Genomic DNA, 26,339 nt, shown 5'->3' with positions numbered 1-26,339 from the left:
ATCCTCCTCCAGACCCCTCATCCTCCTCCAGACCCATCATCCTCCTCCAGACCCATCATCCTCCTCCAGACCCCTCATCCTTCTCCAGACCCCTCATCCTTCTCCAGACCCCTCTGTCCCCTCCAGACCCCTCTGTCCCCTCCAGACCCATCATCCTCCTCCAGACCCCTCATCCTCCTCCAGACCCCTCATCCTCCTCCAGACCCCTCACCCCCCTGCAGACTTATTTGGCCCCTCTTGACTAGTCTGTCCCGTTCAGACTTTTCTGTCCACTCCAGATATATATGTTATCTCAAAACCCCTCAGTCCCCTTCAGACCTCTGTGCCATTATACAGACCCCTCTGTCCCTTACATACGATGTTATCCTTCAGTATCTTCCAGACCCCTCTGTCGTCCTCCAAACACCTTTGTCCTCATCTAGACTCCTCTGTCCTCTCTAGACTTCTCTTTCTGCTCCATACTCCTCTCTTTCCTCTATACTTCTCTGCCCTCTGGACTCCCCTGTCCCCTCCAGACACCTCATCCTTCTCCAGACTCCTCTGTCCCCTCCAGACCCTTCATCCTTCTCCAGGCTCCTCTGTCCCTTCCAGACTACTACGTCCTCCTTCGGACTCCTCCGGACACCTCAGTATGCTCCCAAATCCTCTATACTCTTCTGCCCTCTCCAGACTCGTTTGGCACTGTCTTGTCTCTCCAAAAAAACTAAAGAATCAGGCATGCTGGACTTCAACAACACGGTTCTGCTTCAGACTCCGGATACCCCCAAATCGTTCAGATCATCGGCCAGTCATGCAGAAATCTGCGGATTCAGCTGGTGGGCTCAGTGATGGGTCATACACAGAACTGCCTTTTTGCCATGTAAGTGTAAGCAGCCATGAGGTCTGGGGGTGGCCCAAACATTACGCTGGGTCCCCCGGACCGTTCGAGGTGTCACCACATGTTGCTGTTCTCAGGAAGGGATGGTAAGGGGTGGTGCACTCCAATAGAAAATAAGTCCAGAGAGTCAGGGCCTGCAGTCACCAGGGTGCTTCTTTACTGGAAGAATTCAGGTGCAAAACAATACAGGCGAGGCATAGGGCTGGCTTCTCCAGTCTCCTCCCTGGCAGAAAAAGGGTTTGATGTTGAGGAAAGGCGTGAGATAGCTGTTCCTCTCTCTCTTCAGAAGGCTGTTACCCTGGCCGAAGGCTGGAGGCCCATGGTCTGTCGGGTTGTCCGGGTGGCTCCTTGGTCACAGGGCTGGTGACCCATGTTTGTGGCTCAATGTCCCCATCTATGCGTCTTCTTCTGGTCACTCATGCAGACTGGCATGAGTCTCCATCTTAAAGCACTGGTCCCTAACTGCAGAGACTGGAACCTTCTAGTGGGAGGGGTGAAGTGGAGAAGCTCAGCACAAACAGATACAATGTTACAACTCAAGTCTCTCATAGACTTACATTAGAGCTTCAGTGATACTCAATGGCAATGACACAGCTGTTTTTTCCAGACAAAAACAAGTTTCCAGACACAACAACAGAGCTAAAACCAGACATTCACAAGGTCAGTCTGTCTGGTTTTGGTGGTAAACAAGTCTGGCATTTTCCCCCCAAAACATGCTCTTCTTTAAACTCTATGATAAGAAGTTGGTAATTTTCCACAGTTATTCAAAGTCCCAAAAGTCTCCTAGTATTCATAGTACATCCCTTTCCACAGAGCCTCACAAATACAGTGCAAATAAACAGGATAAATATATATATATATATATATATATATATATATATACACACACATCTATACAGCTATACTTAGGGCCCCTCACTTGACTAAATGAATGAGTGCACCTACAGGGGGTCACTACAATCAGAAGAGAGGTGCAGATAGTGATCACAGTAGATGATGGTGGAGGACATGGTACAGGAGGCTTTTTATGTCCTAACTTTATTGGCTGCCTATGAGGTTGGGCCCCACTTGAAGTGTCAGCTATGGGGCCCATACTACATATTACACCCCTGGGAGCAACAGATAAACCAAGATCCATCAACAACAACAAAAAACATAATCAAATGTGGACCATGCAGATAAGGAGTGACACCTACTGGTTCCTCTCCACTTCTAGGATGAGATGTCTTCCTTCTGCCGTCACTAAGATCTCCCCTTGAGCTGGAGGCACCTGAAGAAGACAAAATCATTGGTATCAGCAGATCTGAAGCAGAAAGAGTAGAAAATGCAAAACCTGCCATAGAGCATTACAGGAGGTCTTGTCACCTGGGTGGCACATTATGAATTACCAATGTGTCCTTGCTGCATAGTAAGACATGGTCATCAGAAGTTTCGGTGAAATCTCCTGACAATCTTAAACGGTTTAAAGGAAATGATTATTTTTAGGATCAGTCACATTGTTTTCTGTCTGATCCATTGTTTCCGCCTGGTATAACCGGTGCCAGCAGTACCCCTTCATAGTCAGTGCAGAACGGGCATGTTCCTGTTTGTGGGCAGCTTTATTCTTGGGACAACTAGAACAGGACAATGATCAATGGCTTGGCGTCAGTCTGGACACCAGAGAGTCTAGGTCCCTAATCATTCTTGAGTCTGGGTGTCTTGACCTCAGCACCTTCTGTTTATTTGTACAAAAATTAAAAGTATTCACCCCCCTCCTGGAGTTGTGAATGAACAACCTCTTCCCACAAACCCGAGGTATAATTAAACCTCCGTCTCTGGGCCTCATTATCGAGACTCCTCGCTGAGGTCTCTGCTATTTTGGGCTTCAGATGCCAAAAATTCTACAGAACGTCTGGCACAAGCTGCAGTGTGAGGAATTCCAGGTTCAGCTGTCAGTAATGGTCCAGATCCACTCCATCGACTGAGCCCCAGCATCTGTCTGCAGCAGCAAAAGTCTGATCACAAGGTCATCATATCAGTGATGTCAGTAACAGGGGGCAGGGCTGTGACAACCTCTCAGACATGATATACAGTCGTATTTGATTTATCAGATCAGGCAGACATCACAAGCACCAGAGCTGACATACTTCACACTTGACAAGCTGATTACCTGGAGTCATCTAAACTACAGGGTGTGATTACTTGTGCAATGCAATAATACACTGAGGTGGCTCTCTCTGGTTGTGTTTTATCAGAATATAAACATATAGCCTGATGGTGCTAGATGAGGCTATATCCCTTAGAATAATATGGCAGAAGGAAGTGGCTAACTTCTTCTCCTACATGGCTTCCAGTACAGTAGCTGCACCCTGGCCTGCAGGTAAGTCCTTGGAATTATAACCAGACAGGTAGCAGTTTTATTTCTCTTCTGATCAGCATCTGATCACCACCATCCACACGTGTGGCCGAGGTTCTCGTCCTTATTTGGCAAGATCTGAAATGTGTCTTACAGCTCTGTAGACCATTCTCTGAGGAGGACATCACAAGGACATGAAGGTGGTCATTACCCTCCCGGTGGTCCATAGTCTACAAAAATGGAAAGTCTATTATTTCTCCACGACTTCCAGCAATAATAACAATCTGCTCCGTTAACTACAGGGTTGCTGGGTGCGCTAATCGGCAGTTAGGCTTCCTGTCACTGGAGCTCGAATCCTGGTTGGTGTAGGAGGTCCTCATGTCTTAACCTCTGGTTGTCCACAAAGAAAACAACAGTGTAAATGACAGAAAATCTTTGTCACCCAAAAAAAGCAGCATAAGGAGTTAGGTTTATAGGGTTTTTAATTTAGTTTTGCCTTTTTAGGGTGGGAATGCTCTTTACGGTAAGTGGACTATAGATGAATGTAGGGGCCTATAGGTGTCTTCTGGTGGGTCTCAGATGCCTCAGTTTCCCTCGCAATCATAAGGGTGTTGTATTAATAAACCTCTTATATCTCTGGAATGTCAGACAGAGACGAGGTCGGGGTGATTAATATGACTGCCATGGGTCTTCCTGCTAGGTTTAGAGTAAGGGAGTGTATAAGGGATGTGAGTCTATAGCTAGCAGTTAACTCTACATGGTCCAGGCACCATCCATGTGGGTTTGTGAATGAGGCACATAGCACTTCAGGGTACCTCAAGAACATCTGGCCAGAGGACAGAAACAAGACTTTATACATGGAGCTGTGTTGATTTCTGCTGCCAGTATGACCAGTGCCCCTCCAGAATGTCTTGTCTCAGGGTTAGATCTCCTGAGTGATGTTTTCTGTGCGTGTCTGGATCCAAAGTTAATGTGATGGTATAAATGTTGAGGTAATGGAACTATAAATTGAGGTTGATGACATAATGTTGAGGTGAAGGATCTCCAAATTGATAGGATCACGTTGAGGTGATGGACCTATAGACTGAAGTTGATGGGATAAATGTTGAGGTGATAGACCTATAGACTGATGTGATGGATCTATAGATTGATAGGAGAGTATACATGTTTTGTTGAGGGGATGATCTATAGATAGATGTGTTGGGATAAATATTGAGTTATTGGAGGTATAGATTAGGATTGATAGAATAAATGTTGAGGTGACAGAACTATAGATTAGGGTTAATGAGATAAATGTTGAGGTGATGGACCTACAGATTAAGGTTAATTAGATAAATATTGAGGTGATAGACATATAGATTGATGTAGTGCAATAAATACTGAGCTGTCAAATCAACATATTAATGGGATAAATGTTGAGGTGCTGGATCTATCGATTAGAGTTGATGAGATAAAGGTTGAGGTGATGGATCTATAGATTAGGGTAGATGAGATAAAGGTTGAGGTGATATACCTATAGATTAGGGTAGATGAGATAAAGGTTGAGGTGATATACCTATAGATTAAGGTAGATGAGATAAAGGTTGAGGTGATGGATCTATATATTAGGGTAGATGAGATAAAGGTTGAGGTGATGGACCTATAGATTAGGGTAGATGAGATAAAGGTTGAGGTGATAGATCTATAGATCAGGGTAGATGAGATAAATGTTGAGGCGATAGACCTATAGACTGAAGTGAGGGATATGCACATTATGGTGTTGGACTTATGTTTGATTTGGGCTTGATGTAAGTTGATGAGGCTATATGTGATAACTGATGCGGTATATGGCAGACATGTTATAAGTGATCATGCATAGCTATTTGTTAATGAGCCCTATAGTCTAATCAGGAACAAAACTTCTTAGATTTCTGGTCAGTATCTCCCCAAAGGCATCTCAGGAGGCTTCACCTCAACCCATGATCTATTAGACAGGGAATGTTCATGTTTTCCAGGAATATAACTCTGTTCAGAGTGGTCTCTAGAAGTGACCTTTCTGGTCCCGCCAAGAGTTAAACAGTCCAGCCCTGCTCTGAGTCGCCCTCTAACAATGTTGGGCATATTCCAGTGGTTTTGCTTATATCGCTGTAATTTTTATAGCATTTGTAAGCTATTAGTGGAGCGGCGGAGAACAGTCACTTCATTTCTCCAAATAAGGCGAGCAGTCATCTCAGATAATGTCCCTCACACCACATTTTCCCAGAGTCGAGTGCCCTGCTGGGAAGATACCAAGAAAGTGATATCACTCCCGAGAATCCGCAACGTACAGTATATAAATGTATATGTCTATGAGGCGAGCTTTAACTTCAAAAGACCGACACATGGTGAATAGAACGAAACACCTAATATCACCCACTACTACTGTAGAGCAGATGACTGCACAAGTTACATTCTAGTCCGTAGGGGGCAGTATTATAGTGGGTATATTCTTGTACATAGGAGCAGTATTATAGCGGTTATATTCTTGTACATAGGAGCAGTATTATAGTAGTTATATTCTTGTACATAGGAGGCAGTATTATAGTAGTTATATTCTTGTACATAGGAGCAGTATTATAGTAGTTATATTCTTGTACATAGGAGCAGTATTATAGTAGTTATATTCGTGTACATAGGAGGCAGTATTATAGTAATTATATTCTTGTACATAGGAGCAGTGTTATAGTAGTTATATCCCTGTACATAGGAGCAGTATTATAGTAGTTATATCCTTGTACATAGGAGCAGTATTATAGTAGTTATATTCTTGTACATAGGAGCAGTATTATAGTAGTTATATTCTTGTACATAGGAGCAGTATTATAGTAGTTATATTCTTGTACATAGGAGCAGTGTTATAGTAGTTATATCCCTGTACATAGGAGCAGTATTATAGTAGTTATATCCTTGTACATAGGAGCAGTATTATAGTAGTTATATTCCTGTACATAGGAGCAGTATTATAGTAGTTATATTCTTGTACATAAGAGGCAGTATTATAGTAGTTATATTCTTGTACATAGAAGCAGTATTATAGTAGTTATATTCTTGTACATAGGAGGCAGTATTATAGTAGTTATATTCTTGTACATAGAAGCAGTATTATAGTAGTTATATTCCTGTATGTAGGAGCAGTATTATAGTAGTTATATTCTTGTATGTAGGAGCAGTATTATAGTAGTTATATTCTTGTACATAGGAGCAGTATTATAGTAGTTATATTCTTGTACATAGGAGGCAGTATTATAGTAGTTATATTCTTGTACATAGGAGGCAGTATTATAGTAGTTATATTATTGTACATAGGAGCAGTATTATAGTAGTTATATTCTTGTACATAGGAGCAGTATTATAGTAGTTATATTCTTGTATATAGGAGGCAGTATTATAGTAGTTATATTCTTGTATAGGAGCAGTATTATAGTAGTTATATTCCTGTACATAGGGGGCAGTATTATAGCAGTTATATTCTTGCACATAGGAGCAGTATTATAGCAGTTATATTCTTGTACATAGGAGCAGTATTATAGTAGTTATATTCTTGTACATAGGAGGCAGTATTATAGCAGTTATATTCTTGTACATAGGAGCAGTATTATAGCAGTTATATTCTTGTACATAGGAGCAGTATTATAGTAGTTATATTCTTGTACATAGGAGCAGTATTATAGCAGTTATATTCTTGTACATAGGAGCAGTATTATAGTAGTTATATTCTTGTATATAGGAGCAGTATTATAGTAGGTATATTCTTGTACATAGGAGGCAGTATTATAGTAGTTATATTCTTATACATAGGAGCAGTATTATAGTAGTTATATTCTTGTACATAGGAGGCAGTATTATAGTAGTTATATTCCTGTACATAGGGGGCAGTATTATAGCAGTTATATTCTTGCACATAGGAGCAGTATTATAGTAGTTATATTCTTGTACATAGGAGGCAGTATTATAGTAGTTATATTCTTGTACATAGAAGCAGTATTATAGTAGTTATATTCCTGTACATAGGGGGCAGTATTATAGCAGTTATATTCTTGCACATAGGAGCAGTATTATAGTAGTTATATACTTGTATAGGAGCAGTATTATAGTAGCTATATTCTTGTACATAGGAGCAGTATTATAGTAGTTATATTCCTGTACCTAAGGGGCAGTATTATAGCAGTTATATTCTTGTACATAGGAGCAGTATTATAGTAGTTATATTCTTGTACATAGGGGCAGTATTATAGTAGTTATATTCTTGTACATAGGAGCAGTATTATAGTAGTTATATTCTTGTACATAGGAGCAGTATTATAGTAGTTATATGCTTGTACATAGGAGCAGTATTATAGTAGTTATATTCTTGTACATAGGAACAGTATTATAGTAGTTATATTCTTGTACATAGGAGCAGCATTATAGTAGTTATATTCTTGTACATAGGAGGCAGTATTATAGTAGTTATATTCTTGTACATAGGAGCAGTATTATAGTAGTTATATTCTTGTACATAGGAGGCAGTATTATAGTAGTTATATTCTTGTACATAGGAGCAGTATTATAGTAGTTATATTCCTATACATAGGAGCAGTATTATAGTAGTTATATTCTTGCACATAGGAGCAGTATTATAGTAGTTATATTCTTGTACATAGGAGGCAGTATTATAGTAGTTATATTCTTGTACATAGGTGCAGTATTATAGTAGTTATATTCCTATACATAGGAGCAGTATTATAGTAGTTATATTCTTGCACATAGGAGCAGTATTATAGTAATTACATTCTTGTACATAGGAGGCAGTATTATAGTAGTTATATTCTTGTACATAGGAGCAGTATTATAGTAGTTATATTCTTGTACATAGGAGACAGTATTATAGTAGTTATATTCTTGTACATAGGAGCAGTATTATAGTAGTTATATTCTTGTACATAAGAGCAGTATTCTAGTAGTTATATTCTTGTACATAGGAGGCAGTATTATAGTAGTTATATTCTTGTACATAGGAGCAGTATTATAGTAGTTATATTCTTGTACATAGGAGCAGTATTCTAGTAGTTATATTCTTGTACATAGGAGGCAGTATTATAGTAGTTATATTCTTGTACATAGGAGCAGTATTATAGTAGTTATATTCTTGTACATAGGAGCAGTATTATAGTAGTGATATTCTTGTACATAAGAGGCAGTATTATAGTAGTTATATTCTTGTAAATAACTGGCATTATTATAATAATTATATTTTTCTACATTACATACGTTGTATTGCGGTCCATAGAATGACTCAGTGGACGTATACATTGCAGGTGCAGCGGTAATTCTGAAGAACCAGAAGCCACATGCCATCAGGAAGTGTGTCAGCACTGGTAGACACCTCAGGGTGAGGTCTGGTCAGATCCGGGTGACTCAGCAGTAGATACAGATATAATATAATAAGTGATTTCCTAGTAACAGATTTGAGCACCTGATATCATATGTTGGCCCTTCTCCATATATACCGCCCATCTATCCCACCGGGACGGTGCCTGTTTATAAAGCTGTGTGTTCCTAGTCATATAATGGTGTTGGATCTTTACGAGATTCCCACTTTCCACTGGAAGGAAATAAAAGGGTTGCCTTCAGGACATACAGGGTAGGAGGGGGTCTCTTCCCCAGATATTGCGGTATGAGCACCGTCCTGGAGGTCTATCTTTTTTGCTCTAGGGTCCCCCCTACTGAGTGTGCTCCTCTCCAATGCCTCCTATAAGTTGTCCTTGTGAAATAGACACTTCAAAGCCTCTCCACATGGCTCCCCCTATAAGAATGAGGTGGAGGCATCTGCAACTCATCTCCGCACCGTCTCCTACTACATTGTGTCATCGGTTCATTACAATTCAATAATCTGAAGGTTTTGTATAAGGAAAACATAAATCATGATTTCAATAAAAAGTTCTGCAACTCAGGTACTGGCTTGCTGTCAGTGAATGAGAACACTGTTGCTCACTGTGAGAGGCAGTCATTCTGTACATAGGGTCCTGCTCTCAGCTGGGAGCAGATACAATTGTATCAGATCTAGACAATGCTCTGTGATACATTGTAGCAGAGACCTGTGCAGCTGCTGCAAGAGCATTGTCTAGAAGTGCTCTCATGCACTGACAGCAAGCAGAGATCTTGAAAACTGTGAGAAATTGAACCATACAGTCTACTAGAAAGTTCTAGGACCTGTCCTTCAAGAACGAAGATGATGAGCACTGTTCAGCTTTACAGGAGACAGGACTGGCCCTTCAGGGCCCCACTTTAGTGGTGGGGTTCTTGGATCTGCAGGGTCATACATGGTGGGGACCCTGGAGGAAAGGGGTCAGACAGTAATCACTACAGGACCCCTACTTCCCCGTGCACACCCACAAAACGTGACCCAGATATAGGGAGTCCGGGCGTTCCATGGAATCCACAGAGCTCAGACAACTCCCAATGGAAAGGCTGAGGCCGCAGCAGTCGGTCGGTTTCCCTTGTAGTAGCCACACCCGACCGTGAGAACCGGCGACACGTCCGCCCCCAAACACTTCCCCCAGTCAGGACGTAATGACTTCCATACAACATGAGGAGGGACAGAAGATCCGATTACAGTCCTGTCTGTACCAGATGTGACCGGAGGATGCACTGGGGGCAACAGATGTGCGGGACGATCCTGATACTGAGACGATCCTGATACCGGGGGAAAGCCAATACCGGGGCAATCCTGATACCGGGGCGATGCCGATACCGGGACAATCCTGATACCGGGGCGATGCCGATACCGGGACAATCCTGATACCGGGGCGATGCCGATACCGGGACAATCCTGATACCGGGGCGATGCCGATACCGGGACAATCCTGATACCGGGGCGATGCCGATACCGGGACGATCCTGATACCGGGGCGATGCCGATACCGGGACGATCCTGATACCGGGGCGATGCCGATACCGGGACGATCCTGATACCGGGGCGATGCCGATACCGGGACGATCCTGATACCGGGGCGATGCCGATACCGGGACGATCCTGATACCGGGGCGATGCCGATACCGGGACGATCCTGATACCGGGGCGATGCCGATACCGGGACAATCCTGATACCGGGGCGATGCCGATACCGGGACGATCCTGATACCGGGGCGATGCCGATACCGGGACGATCCTGATACCGGGGCGATGCCGATACCGGGACGATCCTGATACCGGGCGATGCCGATACCGGGACGATCCTGATATCGGGGCGATGCCGATACCGGGACAATCCTGATACCGGGGCGATGCCGATACCGGGACGATCCTGATACCGGGGCGATGCCGATACCGGGACGATCCTGATACCGGGGCGATGCCGATACCGGGACGATCCTGATACCGGGGCGATGCCGATACCGGGACGATCCTGATACCGGGGCGATGCCGATACCGGGACGATCCTGATACCGGGGCGATGCCGATACCGGGACGATCCTGATACCGGGGCGATGCCGATACCGGGACGATCCTGATACCGGGGCGATGCCGATACCGGGACGATCCTGATACCGGGGCGATGCCGATACCGGGACGATCCTGATACCGGGGCGATGCCGATACCGGGACGATCCTGATACCGGGGCGATGCCGATACCGGGACGATCCTGATACCGGGGCGATGCCGATACCGGGACGATCCTGATACCGGGGCGATGCCGATACCGGGGCGATGCCAATACCGGGGCGATCCTGATATCGTGGCAATGCCGATACCGGGGCGATCCTGATACCGGGGAGATCTTGATACCGGGACGGTCCTGATACCGGGGCGATCCTGATACCGGGGCGATCCTGATACCGGGGCGATCCTGATACCGGGGAGATCTTGATACCGGGACGGTCCTGATACCGGGGCGATCCTGATACCGGGGCGATCCTGATACCGGGGCGATCCTGATACCGGGGCGATCCTGATACCGGGACGATCCTGATACCGGGGCGATTCTGATACCGGGGTGATCCCGATACCGGGACGATCCTGACCACAGGTCTAATCAGGACCTTAACATTCTGCTGCCCTTATATATCCCCCCAGGAAACCAAGATATGTGGTCCTCACTTGGTGGACCTCTCCCACCCTGCTGGATGCACCACTGCTGACTGTAAACTGGTCAGTACCCCAAGTGTCAGCGTCATTATCCTGTACCCCAAGTGTCAGTGTCATTATCCTGTACCCCGAGTGTCAGTGTCATTATCCTGTACCCCAAGTGTCAGCGTCATTATCCTGTACCCCGAGTGTCAGTGTCATTATCCTGTACCCCGAGTGTCAGTGTCATTATCCTGTACCCCAAGTGTCAGTGTCATTATCCTGTACCCCAAGTGTCAGTGTCATTATCCTGTACCCCAAGTGTCAGTGTCATTATCCTGTACCCCAAGTGTCAGTGTCATTATCCTGTACCCCAAGTGTCAGTGTCATTATCCTGTACCCCGAGTGTCAGTGTCATTATCCTGTACCCCGAGTGTCAGAGTCATTATCCTGTACCCCGAGTGTCAGAGTCATTATCCTGTACCCCGAGTGGCAGCGTCATATCCTGTACCCCGAGTGTCAGTGTCATTATCCTGTACCCCAAGTGTCAGTGTCATTATCCCGTACCCCGAGTGTCAGTGTCATTATCCCGTACCCCAAGTGTCAGTGTCATTATCCTGTACCCCAAGTGTCAGTGTCATCATCCTGTACCCCAAGTGTCAGCGTGTCATTATCCTGTACCCCAAGTGTCAGTGTCATTGTCCTGTACCCCAAGTGTCAGCGTCCTTATCCTGTACCCCGAGTGTCAGTGTCATTATCCTGTACCCCAAGTGTCAGTGTCATTATCCTGTACCCCGAGTGTCAGTGTCATTATCCTGTACCCCAAGTGTCAGTGTCATTATCCTGTACCCCAAGTGTCAGCGTCATTATCCTGTACCCCAAGTGTCACCGTCATTATCCTGTACCCCAAGTGTCAGTGTCATTATCCTGTACCCCAAGTGTCAGTGTCATTATCCTGTACCCCAAGTGTCAGTGTCATTATCCTGTACCCCAAGTGTCAGCGTCATTATCCTGTACCCCAAGTGTCAGTGTCACTATCCTGTACCCCAAGTGTAAGTGTCATTATCCTGTACCCCAAGTGTCAGTGTCATTATCCTGTACCCCAAGTGTCAGTGTCATTATCCTGCACCCCGAGTGTCAGTGTCATTATCCTGTACCCCAAGTGTCAGTGTCATTATCCTGTACCCCAAGTGTCAGTGTCATTATCCTGTACCACCAAGTGTCAGCGTCATTATCCTGTACCCCAAGTGTCAGCGTCATTATCCTGTACCCCAAGTGTCAGCGTCATTATCCTGTACCCCAAGTGTCAGTGTCATTATCCTGTACACCAAGTGTCAGTGTCATTATCCTGTACCCCAAGTGTCAGTGTCATTATCCTGTACCCCGAGTGTCAGTGTGTCATTATCCTGTACCCCAAGTGTGTCAGTGTCATTATCCTGTACCCCGAGTGTCAGTGTGTCATTATCCTGTACCCCAAGTGTGTCAGGTTCGTACCAGTGTCAGTTTATCCTGTACCCCAAGTGTGTCAGTGTCATTATCCTGTACCCCAAGTGTCAGTGTCATTATCCTGTACCCCAAGTGTGTCAGTGTCATTATCCTGTACCCCGAGTGTCAGTGTGTCATTATCCTGTACCCCAAGTGTCAGTGTCATCATCCAGTACCCCAAGTGTCAGCGTCATCATCCTGTACCCCAAGTGTCAGCGTCATTATCCTGTACCCCAAGTGTCAGTGTCATTATCCTGTACCCCAAGTGTCAGTGTCATTATCCTGTACCCCAAGTGTCAGTGTCATCATCCTGTACCCCAAGTGTCAGCGTCATTATCCTGTACCCCAAGTGTCAGCGTCATTATCCTGTACCCCGAGTGTCAGTGCCATTATCCTGTACCCCGAGTGTCAGTGCCATTATCCTGTACCCCAAGTGTCAGTGCCATTATCCTGTACCCCAAGTATCAGCGTCATTATCCTGTACCCCGAGTGTCAGTGCCATTATCCTGTACCCCAAGTGTCAGCGTCATTATTTGGGGGTTCCTGCTCGTACACAGTCCATAGGTCTGTGGTCAGGGAAGAGTTAATGTTGGGGTATGTACTATTATATCCGCAGGGGTCAGGGATGGAATTCCAGAGGAGCGGCCATGTTTGTAATAAAGCTCGCCCCATGCTGAATCTCTTATAATAACAGCCCGCTCCCGCCCGTCGCCCGCTCTGTTTATCCGGGCAGCAGGGGGTGACCTGCAGGTGTGACACCAGGACATATACAGTGCACAGGGCGGTAGGAAACACACTGGCACGAAGCAGCAGCTCTTACAAGATGCAGAATGGCCAATTTAAAGGGGTACTCCCATCTTATAAAGTGACGCTGCCACTTTACGATCATTGAGACCCCAGCGCTCCTGAGAATGGAGGGGTCACAGTCATGGCTTAGCGCTGCAGAACCCTGACCGTTTCCCTGCTCAGCAGCGCCCCCGTCATACCCCTCTGTGCAGGGAACTGCGGCGCAGCCCCATCCAAGACTTCTACCCAGAAGACCACAATGGAGGCCGAGCATCGTCACATCTGTCCTACAAAAATCTCCACAGATCTGCCCGGCGTAAGATCGCACAGCCGGAGAGAACGCCTCACGTAATATACAACGCGTCGTAAACATAGAAATTTCTGTACAACCCCCGCTCGCTTTCAGACCGGGCCCGGCAGCCGCTGCGTCCGATTCCTGCTCGTATATACTGTATATAGTGTCACTGTATAATACTGCTGCGGGGGCCCTTCCAGTCCTGCTCCTGAGTGGGCCCCAAAGCAGCCGCTTCCTCTGCTTCCCCTATAGCAACGTCCCTGCTCCAGAAGAAGACACATCCTGGTGCTGTGGGGATGTCTCCTCCATCACATGGACCCTCATGTAGTGGGGTGTCTCCTCCATCACATGGACCCTCATGTAGTGGGGGTGTCTCCTCCATCACATGGACCCTCATGCAGTGGGATGTCTCCACCATCACATGGACCCTCATGTAGTGGGGATGGTTCCTCCATCACATGGACCCTCATGTAGTGGGGGTGTCTCCTCCATCACATAGACCCTCATGTAGTGGGGGTGTCTCCTCCATCACATAGACCCTCATGTAGTGGGGGTGTCTCCTCCATCACATGGACCCTCATGTAGTGGGGGTGTCTCCTCCATCACATGGACCCTCATGCAGTGGGATGTCTCCACCATCACATGGACCCTCATGTAGTGGGGATGGTTCCTCCATCACATGGACCCTCATGTAGTGGGGGTGTCTCCTCCATCACATGGACCCTCATGTAGTGGGGGTGTCTCCTCCATCACATGGACCCTCATGTAGTGGGGGTGTCTCCTCCATCACATGGACCCTCATGTAGTGGGGGTGTCTCCTCCATCAAATGGACCCTCATGTAGTGGGATGTCTCCACCATCACATGGACTCTCATGTAGCGGGGATGTCTCCTCCATCACATGGACCCTCATGTAGTGGGGGTGTCTCCTCCATCACATGGACCCTCATGTAGTGGGATGTCTCCACCATCACATGGACTCTCATGTAGTGGGGATGTCTCCACCTTCACATGGACCCTCATGTAGTGGGAATGTCTAAACCTTCACATGGACCCTCATGTAGTGGGGGTGTCTCCTCCATCACATGGACCCTCATGTAGTGGGGGTGTCTCTTCCATCACATAGACCCTCATGTAGTGGGGGTGTCTCCTCCATCACATGGACCCTCATGTAGTGGGGGTGTCTCCTCCATCACATGGACCCTCATGTAGTGGGGGTGTCTCCTCCATCACATGGACCCTCATGTAGTGGGGGTGTCTCCTCCATCACATGGACCCTCATGTAGTGGGGGTGTCTCCTCCATCACATGGACCCTCATGTAGTGGGGGTGTCTCCTCCATCACATGGACCCTCATGTAGTGGGGGTGTCTCCTCCATCACATGGACCCTCATGTAGTGGGGGTGTCTCCTCCATCACATGGACCCTCATGTAGTGGGGGTGTCTCCTCCATCACATGGACCCTCATGTAGTGGGGGTGTCTCTTCCATCACATAGACCCTCATGTAGTGGGGGTGTCTCCTCCATCACATGGACCCTCATGTAGTGGGGGTGTCTCCTCCATCACATGGACCCTCATGTAGTGGGGGTGTCTCCTCCATCACATGGACCCTCATGTAGTGGGGGTGTCTCCTCCATCACATGGACCCTCATGTAGTGGGGGTGTCTCCTCCATCACATGGACCCTCATGTAGTGGGGGTGTCTCCTCCATCACATGGACCCTCATGTAGTGGGGGTGTCTCCTCCATCACATGGACCCTCATGTAGTGGGGATGTCTCCACCTTCACATGGACCCTCATGTAGCGGGGATGTCTCCTCCATCACATGGACCCTCATGTAGTGGGGGTGTCTCCTCCATCACATGGACCCTCATGTAGTGGGATGTCTCCACCATCACATGGACTCTCATGTAGTGGGGATGTCTCCACCTTCACATGGACCCTCATGTAGTGGGAATGTCTAAACCTTCACATGGACCCTCATGTAGTGGGGGTGTCTCCTCCATCACATGGACCCTCATGTAGTGGGGGTGTCTCTTCCATCACATAGACCCTCATGTAGTGGGGGTGTCTCCTCCATCACATGGACCCTCATGTAGTGGGGGTGTCTCCTCCATCACATGGACCCTCATGTAGTGGGGGTGTCTCCTCCATCACATGGACCCTCATGTAGTGGGGGTGTCTCCTCCATCACATGGACCCTCATGTAGTGGGGGTGTCTCCTCCATCACATGGACCCTCATGTAGTGGGGGTGTCTCCTCCATCACATGGACCCTCATGTAGTGGGGGTGTCTCCTCCATCACATGGACCCTCATGTAGTGGGGGTGTCTCCTCCATCACATGGACCCTCATGTAGTGGGGGTGTCTCCTCCATCACATGGACCCTCATGTAGTGGGGGTGTCTCCTCCATCACATGGACCCTCATGTAGTGGGGGTGTCTCCTCCATCACATGGACCCTCATGTAGTGGGGATGTCTCCACCTTCACATGGACCCTCATGTAGTGGGGATGTCTCCACCTTCACATGGACCCTCATGTAGTGGGGATGTCTCCTCCATCACATGGACTCTCATGTAGTGGGGGTGTCTCCTCCATCACATGGACCCTCATGTAGTGGGGGTGTCTCCACCATCACATGGACCCTCATGTAGTGGGGGTGTCTCCACCTTCACATGGACCCTCATGTAGTGGGGATGTCTCCTCCATCACATGGACTCTCATGTAGTGGGGGTGTCTCCTCCATCACATGGACCCTCATGTAGTGGGGGTGTCTCCTCCATCACATGGACCCTCATGTAGTGGGGGTGTCTCCTCCATCACATGGACCCTCATGTAGTGGGGGTGTCTCCTCCATCACATGGACCCTCATGTAGTGGGGGTGTCTCCTCCATCACATGGACCCTCATGTAGTGGGGGTGTCTCCTCCATCACATGGACCCTCATGTAGTGGGGGTGTCTCCTCCATCACATGGACCCTCATGTAGTGGGGGTGTCTCCTCCATCACATGGACCCTCATGTAGTGGGGGTGTCTCCTCCATCACATGGACCCTCATGTAGTGGGGGTGTCTCCTCCATCACATGGACCCTCATGTAGTGGGGGTGTCTCCTCCATCACATGGACCCTCATGTAGTGGGGATGTCTCCACCTTCACATGGACCCTCATGTAGTGGGGATGTCTCCACCTTCACATGGACCCTCATGTAGTGGGGATGTCTCCACCTTCACATGGACCCTCATGTAGTGGGGATGTCTCCTCCATCACATGGACTCTCATGTAGTGGGGGTGTCTCCACCATCACATGGACCCTCATGTAGTGGGGGTGTCTCCACCATCACATGGACCCTCATGTAGTGGGGGTGTCTCCACCTTCACATGGACCCTCATGTAGTGGGGATGTCTCCTCCATCACATGGACTCTCATGTAGTGGGGATGTCTCCTCCATCACATGAACTCTCATGTAGTGGGAGTGTCTCCTCCATCACATGGACCCTCATGTAGTGGGGGTGTCTCCTCCATCACATGGACTCTCATGTAGTGGGGGTGTCTCCTCCATCACATGGACTCTCATGTAGTGGGAGTGTCTCCACCTTCACATGGACCCTCATGTAGTGGGGATGTCTCCTCCATCACATGGACCCCCATGTAGTGGGGATGTCTCCACCTTCACATGGACCCTCATGTAGTGGGGGTGTCTCCTCCATCACATGGACCCTCATGTAGTGGGGATTTCTCCACCTACACATGGACCCTCATGTAGTGGGGGTGTCTCCACCTTCACATGGACCCTCATGTAGTGGGGATGTCTCCTCCATCACATGGACCCTCATGTAGTGGGGGGTGTCTCCTCCATCACATGGACTCTCATGTAGTGGGGATGTCTCCACCTTAACATGGACCCTCTGCTACATACCACGCTGTGGTCCCTGTTACATACTACAGCATGCTGTCGGCTCTGCTACATACCGCGCTGTGGGCTCTGCTACCTCCGACAGCACGCTGTGGGCTCTGCTACATACCACGCTGTGGTCCCTGTTACATACTACAGCATGCTGTTGGCTCTGCTACATACCGCGCTGTGGGCTCTGCTACATACCGCGCTGTCGGCTCAGCTACCTCCTACAGCACGCTGTCGGCTCTGCTACATACAAGTACAGCATCCATGTAGGGACTGAATATGGGGGTCCCCCACCGCCAGGATAATTAGGTTATTCTCCGCAGGGAGACATTTTACAATGCATCAGTACAGAGAAGAAAGGGTTAAACACATGATGAGCTCTGTTCCCTAAATGTGGTAAGGCTGCTTCCCCAAACAGCTGCCTCCTGCACCCAGTGTCCTCTGCCTCCCGCACCCAGTGTCCTCTGCCTCCCGCACCCAGTGTCCTCTGCCTCCCGCACCCAGTGTCCTCTGCCTCCCGCACCCAGTGTCCTCTGCCTCCCGCACTCAGTGTCCTCTGCCTCCTGCACTCAGTGTCCTCTGCCTCCTGCACACAGTGTCCTCTGCCTCCTGCACTCAGTGTCCTCTGCCTCCAGCACACAGTGTCCTCTGCCTCCCGCACTCAGTGTCCTCTGCCTCCCGCACCCAGTGTCCTCTGCCTCCCGCACCCAGTGTCCTCTGCCTCCCGCACCCAGTGTCCTCTGCCTCCAGCACCCAGTGTCCTCTGCCTCCAGCACACAGTGTCCTCTGCCTCCCGCACCCAGTGTCCTCTGCCTCCCGCACCCAGTGTCCTCTGCCTCCCGCACCCAGTGTCCTCTGCCTCCCGCACCCAGTGTCCTCCGCCTCCCGCACCCAGTGTCGTCTGCCTCCCGCACCCAGTGTCCTCTGCCTCCCGCACCCAGTGTCCTCCGCCTCCTGCACCCAGTGTCCTCTGCACCCAGTGTCCTCTGCCTCCTGCACCCAGTGTCCTCTGCCTCCAGCACACAGTGTCCTCTGCCTCCAGCACACAGTGTCCTCTGCCTCCAGCACACAGTGTCCTCTGCACCCAGTGTCCTCTGCCTCCTGCACCCAGTGTCCTCTGCCTCCTGCACCCAGTGTCCTCTGCCTCCTGCACCCAGTGTCCTCTGCACCCAGTTTCCTCTGCCTCCTGCACCCAGTGTCCTCTGCCTCCTGCACCCAGTGTCCTCTGCCTCCTGCACCCAGTGTCCTCTGCCTCCTCTTGAAAACCTCAGTTACCTTGTCCGGTGCATCCAGTGACCTCCGCGTCCGCCCATTCAGGAGCCATTGTGCCGTCACTGCCTCGCCCCGTGTCTCACCTGACAAACACAGAATAGTAAAGGGTTAATACTAACCAAGACACTGACAAGAATCACAGCTCTGGAGGTGACTGGAGAATAAGACCTGATGTAACTGCAAAATTGTGAATGCTGCTCTGAAGGTGACTGGAGTATAAGACCTGATGTAACTACAGAATTGGTTCTTATATGAGACTTTGGGCGAAGCCCCCGAGATATGACAGCACCGACCATACAGCTGACAACTGTGTGACAACCTGTAACCACCTGTATGATAGGAGCTCAGCTACAGAGCAGCCAGCAGAACTGTGAAGGCAGCTCCGGAGACACATGACGCAGTCTTGTCACTGCTCCCACCCCAGACACATGGCTAGGAACAAAGCAACTGGAGCAGCACAGGTGAACTGTGCAGTTATAGTAGCACAGATGGAGCAGCACAGTTGGAGTAGCACAGATGGAGCTGTACAGTTGGAGTAGCACAGTTGGAGTAGCACAGTTGGAGCTGTACAGTTGGAGTAGTACAGTTGGAGTAGCACAGTTGGAGCAGCACAGTTGGAGTAGCACGGTTGGAGCAGCACAGTTGGAGTAGCACAGTTGGAGCTGTACAGTTGGAGTAGCACAGTTGGAGCTGTACAGCTGGAGCAGCACAGTTGGAGCTGTACAGTTGGAGTAGCACAGTTGGAGCTGCACAGTTGGAGTAGCACAGTTGGAGCAGCACAGTTGGAGTAGCACAGTTGGAGCAGCACAGTTGGAGCTGTACAGTTGGAGTAGCACAGTTGGAGCTGCACAGTTGGAGCAGCACAGTTGGAGTAGCACGGTTGGAGCTGTACAGTTGGAGTAGTACAGTTGGAGTAGCACAGTTGGAGCAGCACGGTTGGAGTAGCACGGTTGGAGCTGTACAGTTGGAGTAGTACAGTTGGAGTAGCACAGTTGTAGTAGCACAGTTGGAGCAGCACAGTTGGAGTAGCACAGTTGGAGCTGTACAGCTGGAGTAGCACAGTTGGAGCTGTACAGTTGAAGTAGCACAGTTGGAGCTGTACAGTTGGAGTAGCACAGTTGGAGCTGTACAATTGGAGCTGTACAGTTGGAGTAGCACAGTTGGAGCTGTACAGCTGGAGTAGCACAGTTGGAGCTGCACAGTTGGAGCTGTACAGTTGGAGTAGCACAGTTGGAGCTGTACAGTTGGAGCTGTACAGCTGGAGTAGCACAGTTGGAGCTGTACAGTTGGAGTAGCACAGTTGGAGCTGTACAGTTGGAGAAGCACAGTTGGAGCTGTACAGTTGGAGTAGCACAGTTGGAGCTGTACAATTGGAGCTGTACAGTTGGAGTAGCACAGTTGGAGCTGTACAGCTGGAGTAGCACAGTTGGAGTAGCACAGTTGGAGCTGTACAGTTGGAGCTGTACAGTTGGAGTAGCACAGTTGGAGCTGTACAGCTGGAGTAGCACAGTTGGAGCTGTACAGTTGGAGCTGCACAGTTGGAGCTGTACAGTTGGAGTAGCACAGTTGGAGCTGTACAGTTGGAGAAGCACAGTTGGAGCTGTACAGTTGGAGTAGCACAGTTGGAGCTGTACAGCTGGAGTAGCACAGTTGGAGCTGCACAGTTGGAGCTGTACAGTTGGAGTAGCACAGTTGGAGCTGTACAGTTGGAGCTGTACAGCTGGAGTAGCACAGTTGGAGCTGTACAGTTGGAGTAGCACAGTTGGAGCTGTACAGTTGGAGAAGCACAGTTGGAGCTGTACAGTTGGAGTAGCACAGTTGGAGCTGTACAATTGGAGCTGTACAGTTGGAGTAGCACAGTTGGAGCTGTACAGCTGGAGTAGCACAGTTGGAGTAGCACAGTTGGAGCTGTACAGTTGGAGCTGTACAGTTGGAGTAGCACAGTTGGAGCTGTACAGCTGGAGTAGCACAGTTGGAGCTGTACAGTTGGAGCTGCACAGTTGGAGCTGTACAGTTGGAGTAGCACAGTTGGAGCTGTACAGTTGGAGAAGCACAGTTGGAGCTGTACAGTTGGAGTAGCACAGTTGGAGCTGTACAGTTGGAGTAGCACAGTTGGAGCTGTACAGTTGGAGAAGCACAGTTGGAGCTGTACAGTTGGAGCTGCACAGTTGGAGCTGTACAGTTGGAGTAGCACAGTTGGAGCTGTACAGTTGGAGAAGCACAGTTGGAGCTGTACAGTTGGAGTAGCACAGTTGGAGCTGTACAGTTGGAGTAGCACAGTTGGAGCTGTACAGTTGGAGTAGCACAGTTGGAGCTGTACAGTTGGAGTAGCACAGTTGGAGCTGTACAGTTGGAGTAGCACAGTTGGAGCTGTACAGTTGGAGTAGCACAGTTGGAGTAGCACAGTTGGAGTAGCACAGTTGGAGTAGCACAGTTGGAGCTGTACAGTTGGAGAAGCACAGTTGGAGCTGTACAGTTGGAGTAGCACAGTTGGAGCTGTACAGTTGGAGTAGCACAGTTGGAGCTGTACAGTTGGAGAAGCACAGTTGGAGCTGTACAGTTGGAGTAGCACAGTTGGAGTAGCACAGTTGGAGAAGCATGGTTGAAGCTCTGCAGCAGAGGAGGAAGGAAGATTAAAGCGGTATCTGTTGCTGGCGGTGGCAGGTGCGGGCAGGATGCAGCTGTCCCTCATTTAGCGTATAGGAACCGCACAGCATCCGGCGATGACAGCTATATTTACTCCATCAGCAGATTTATGGGGCGTGGACCTTAAACAATGTTATTCTCTTCGCAACAACTGTGGATGCACGAGAAACTAATAACACCACCAAATGTGAGGGCACACCAGGGCCGGGGAGGTCCTCCAGCTGGTCCACCACAGTTGCGGAGGGGGGTGGGGGGGTATGCTGACCGTCTTACGCTGCTGCTGGTCTTCTCCTTCCATATCTGGCAGAGATTCACTGGACACTTTATGCAGATCTGTCCTGACACCCGGGGTTCCTTATTTCCACTACCCGACTACCCATGACAGCGAGTCCCAGGCCCAAGTAACAGGGGCCCCGGCCTCACACGCTGCTGCAGCCACACACCGACTCACTCCCTGCCGCCTCTGCACCCCTCTTCTTTACACCAGGTGATGCCATAGAGCTCCTCCGGGGGCCCATCCACAGCTGACAGCCAAACCAAGCGGGGGTTAAACATGAACACGAGCATCTGCAGGATGGAGAGATGCAATCACACCCATCATCCACATCACAGGTTACTAATGGGAAGTGTCATAAACACAGGAAAAACAATGTGGGTGACAGGCACGATCTGCCCAGAGCACCACCCCAAGTACAACCACCCCCAGCAGATAAAAGTTGTACTCTCCTATCTGTGTCAGGAAAGCTGGGTGACTTTTTGGCCATAAGAGCCGTTACCCAGCTTTTCAAAACTAAGCCTGCGGCAAAGAGAGGTTCTTGGTGCCTCGTACCTTAGCATTCTGAGAGATTTGTCGTGTCAATCAACTCGGAGGGGTGAGCGTTATATCTGCATGAGGTCACATGTAACATGACGCTGGCGTGACCCACGAGCACATGGCAGCTGTTCTGCTGCAGTAAAGAATCCACATATTGTTAGAGGCTGGGGCTAGCTGTATAAATCTGTATGTAGCAATCTCCTGAGCTCCCTCTAGTGGTGGCTGTATATAACTGTATGTAGCAATCTCCTGAGCTCCCTCTAGTGGTGGCTGTATAAATCTGTAAGTAGCAATCTCCTGAGCTCCCTCTAGCGGTGGCTGTATATATCTGTATGCAGTAATCTCCTGAGCTCCCTCTAGTGGTGGCTGTATATATCTGTATGTAGTAATCTCCTGAGCTCCCTCTAGTGGTGGCTGTATATATCTGTATGTAGTAATCTCCTGAGCTCCCTCTAGTGGTGGCTGTATATATCTATATGCAGTAATCTCCTGAGCTCCCCCTAGTGGTGGCTGTATATATCTGTAAGTAGCAATCTCCTGAGCTCCCTCTAGTGGTGGCTGTATATATCTGTATGTAGTAATCTCCTGAGCTCCCTCTAGTGGTGGCTGTATATATCTATATGCAGTAATCTCCTGAGCTCCCCTAGTGGTGGCTGTATATATCTGTAAGTAGCAATCTCCTGAGCTCCCTCTAGTGGTGGCTGTATATATCTGTATGTAGTAATCTCCTGAGCTCCCTCTAGTGGTGGCTGTATATATCTGTATGCAGTAATCTCCTGAGCTCCCTCTAGTGGTGGCTGTATATATCTGTATGTAGTAATCTCCTGAGCTCCCTCTAGTGGTGGCTGTATATATCTGTATGCAGTAATCTCCTGAGCTCCGTCTAGTGGTGGCTGTATATATATATATCTGTATGTAGTAATCTCCTGAGCTCCCTCTAGTGGTGGCTGTATATATCTGTATGTAGTAATCTCCTGAGCTCCCTCTAGTGGTGGCTGTATATATCTGTATGCAGTAATCTCCTGAGCTCCCTCTAGTGGTGGCTGTATATATCTGTATACAGTAATCTCCTTAGCTCCCTCTAGTAAGAGCTGTATATATCTGTATGCAGTAATCTCCTGAGCTCCCTCTAGTGGTGGCTGTATATATCTGTATGTAGTAATCTCCTGAGCTCCCTCTAGTGGTGGCTGTATATTATCTGTAAGTAGCAATCTCCTGAGCTCCCTCTAGTGGTGGCTGTATATGTCGTGTGTAGTAATCTCCTGAGCTCCCTCTAGTGGTGGCTGTATATATCTGTAGTAGCAATCTCCTTAGCTCCCTCTAGTGGTGGCTGTATATATCTGTAATGTAGTAATCTCCTGAGCTCCCTCTAGTGGTGGCTGTATATATCTGTAAGTAGCAATCTCCTGAGCTCCCTCTAGTGGTGGCTGTATATATCTGTATAGCAGTATCTCCTGAGCTCCCTCTAGTGGTGGCTGTATATATATCTGTATGTAGTTATCTCCTGAGCTCCCTCTAGTGGTGGCTGTATATATATATCTGTATGTAGTAATCTCCTGAGCTCCCTCTAGTGGTGGCTGTATATATCTGTATGTAGTAATCTCCTGAGCTCCGTCTAGTGGTGGCTATATATATATATGTATGTAGTAATCTCCTGAGCTCCCTCTAGTGGTGGCTGTATATATATATCTGTATGTAGTAATCTCCTGAGCTCCGTCTAGTGGTGGCTGTATATATCTGTATGTAGCAATCTCCTGAGCTCCCTCTAGTGGTGGCTGTATATATATATATCTGTATGTAGTAATCTCCTGAGCTCCGTCTAGTGGTGGCTGTATATATCTGTATGTAGTAATCTCCTGAGCTCCCTCTAGTGGTGGCTGTATATATATCTGTATGTAGTAATCTCCTGAGCTCCCTCTAGTGTGGCTGTATATATCTGTATGTAGTAATCTCCTGAGCTCCGTCTAGTGGTGCTGTATATATATCTGTATGTAGTAATCTCCTGAGCTCCGTCTAGTGGTGGCTAGTATATATGTAGTAGTAATCTCCTGAGCTCCCTCTAGTGGTGGCTGTATATATTATCTGTATGTAGTAATCTCCTGAGCTCCGTCTAGTGGTGGCTGTATATATCTGTATGTAGCAATCTCCTGAGCTCCCTCTAGTGGTGGCTGTATATATATATCTGTATGTAGTAATCTCCTGAGCTCCGTCTAGTGGTGGCTGTATATATCTGTATGTAGTAATCTCCTGAGCTCCCTCTAGTGGTGGCTGTATATATATCTGTATGTAGTAATCTCCTGAGCTCCCTCTAGTGGTGGCTGTATATATCTGTATGCAGTAATCTCCTGAGCTCCCTCTAGTGGTGGCTGTATATATCTGTATGCAGTAATCTCCTGAGCTCCCTCTAGTGGTGGCTGTATATATCTGTATGTAGTAATCTCCTGAGCCCCCTCTAGTGGTGGCTGTATATATCTGTATGTAGTAATCTCCTGAGCTCCCTCTAGTGGTGGCTGTATATATCTGTATACAGTAATCTCCTGAGCTCCCTCTAGAGGTGGCTGTATATATCTGTATACAGTAATCTCCTTAGCTCCCTCCAGTGGTGGCTGTATATATCTGTATACAGTAATCTCCTTAGCTCCCTCTAGTGGTGGCTGTATATATCTGTATGCAGTAAGCTCCTGAGCTCCCTCTAGAGGTGGCTGTATATATCTGTATACAGTAATCTCCTTAGCTCCCTCTAGTGGTGGCTGTATATATCTGTATACAGTAATCTCCTTAGCTCCCTCTAGTGGTGGCTGTATATATCTGTATACAGTAATCTCCTGAGCTCCCTCTAGTGGTGGCTGTATATATCTGTATGCAGTAATCTCCTGAGCTCCCTCTAGTGGTGGCTGTATATATCTGTATATAGTAATCTCCTGAGCTCTCTCTAGTGGTGTCTGTATATATTTGTATATAGTAATCTCCTGAGCTCCCTCTAGTGGTGGCTGTATATATCTGTATATAGTAATCTCCTGAGCTCTCTCTAGTGGTGTCTGTATATATTTGTATATAGTAATCTCCTGAGCTCCCCCTAGTGGTGGCTGTATATATCTGTATGTAGTAATCTCCTAAGCTCCCTCTAGTGGTGGCTGTATATATCTGTATATAGTAATCTCCTGAGCTCCCTCTAGTGGTGGCTCTATATATCTGTATACAGTAATCTCCTGAGCTCCCTCTAGTGGTAGCTGTATATATCTGTATACAGTAATCTCCTGAGCTCCCTCTAGTGGTGGCTGTATATATCTGTATACAGTAATCTCCTTAGCTCCCTCTAGTGGTGGCTGTATATATCTGTATGCAGTAATCTCCTGAGCTCCCTCTAGTGGTGGCTGTATATATCTGTATGCAGTAAGCTCCTGAGCTCCCTCTAGTGCTGGCTGCAGACAGAACCTTAGCATGTAACTATGTCCATGCAGAGGATTTGGAGCTTTCTTTTACCGTATAGATGGTACATAGTTACTTAGGGATACAATGTATCAATTACAGAATATATTACAAAGAAAACCATGGTGTTCACCGACGGCCCCGCGAGGCACATGGGTTGGTGCTACCGCTTTTATGGACAGGGCACACAGGAAGAAAGCTGGTGATGAGACTATAAATAATTGGCAAATATGCTGCCCAGACTGCGAATGATCAGCGGCGCCCTCTGACTGTGCACCAGCCTCATTGTTACAGATCTCTGGGGTTTTCAGCAAGGTTACAGCATACTTTAACTTTCTATTACTCTCAAAATGCCTACTTGCTGTCAGTGAATGGAAACATTCTTGTTTACATCCATAGGACAAAACAAATAATAATAATCCTGCTCACACAT

General features: G+C 48.0%; 1 protein-coding gene across 1 annotated transcript in view; it reads right to left on the bottom strand.

The window, feature by feature from the left end:
• The window catches only part of LOC122938907 (disintegrin and metalloproteinase domain-containing protein 33-like), a 79,214-nt gene that overhangs the window by 23,573 nt on the left and 29,302 nt on the right, over positions 1-26,339 (bottom strand). Inside the window, exons 2-3 of the mRNA XM_044294778.1 lie at positions 19,021-19,100; positions 2,074-2,147 (exon numbers count right to left, since the gene is read on the bottom strand). Coding sequence (XP_044150713.1) covers positions 2,074-2,147; positions 19,021-19,100 — 154 coding nt within the window. The remainder of the gene's footprint in view (positions 1-2,073; positions 2,148-19,020; positions 19,101-26,339) is intronic.

Source organism: Bufo gargarizans, chromosome 1, assembly GCF_014858855.1.
Source record: "Bufo gargarizans isolate SCDJY-AF-19 chromosome 1, ASM1485885v1, whole genome shotgun sequence".
NCBI classification, from domain to species: Eukaryota; Metazoa; Chordata; class Amphibia; order Anura; family Bufonidae; genus Bufo; species Bufo gargarizans.
The sequence above is the reverse complement of the archived record's forward strand: the minus strand, read 5'-3'. Positions and strand labels throughout refer to the sequence as shown.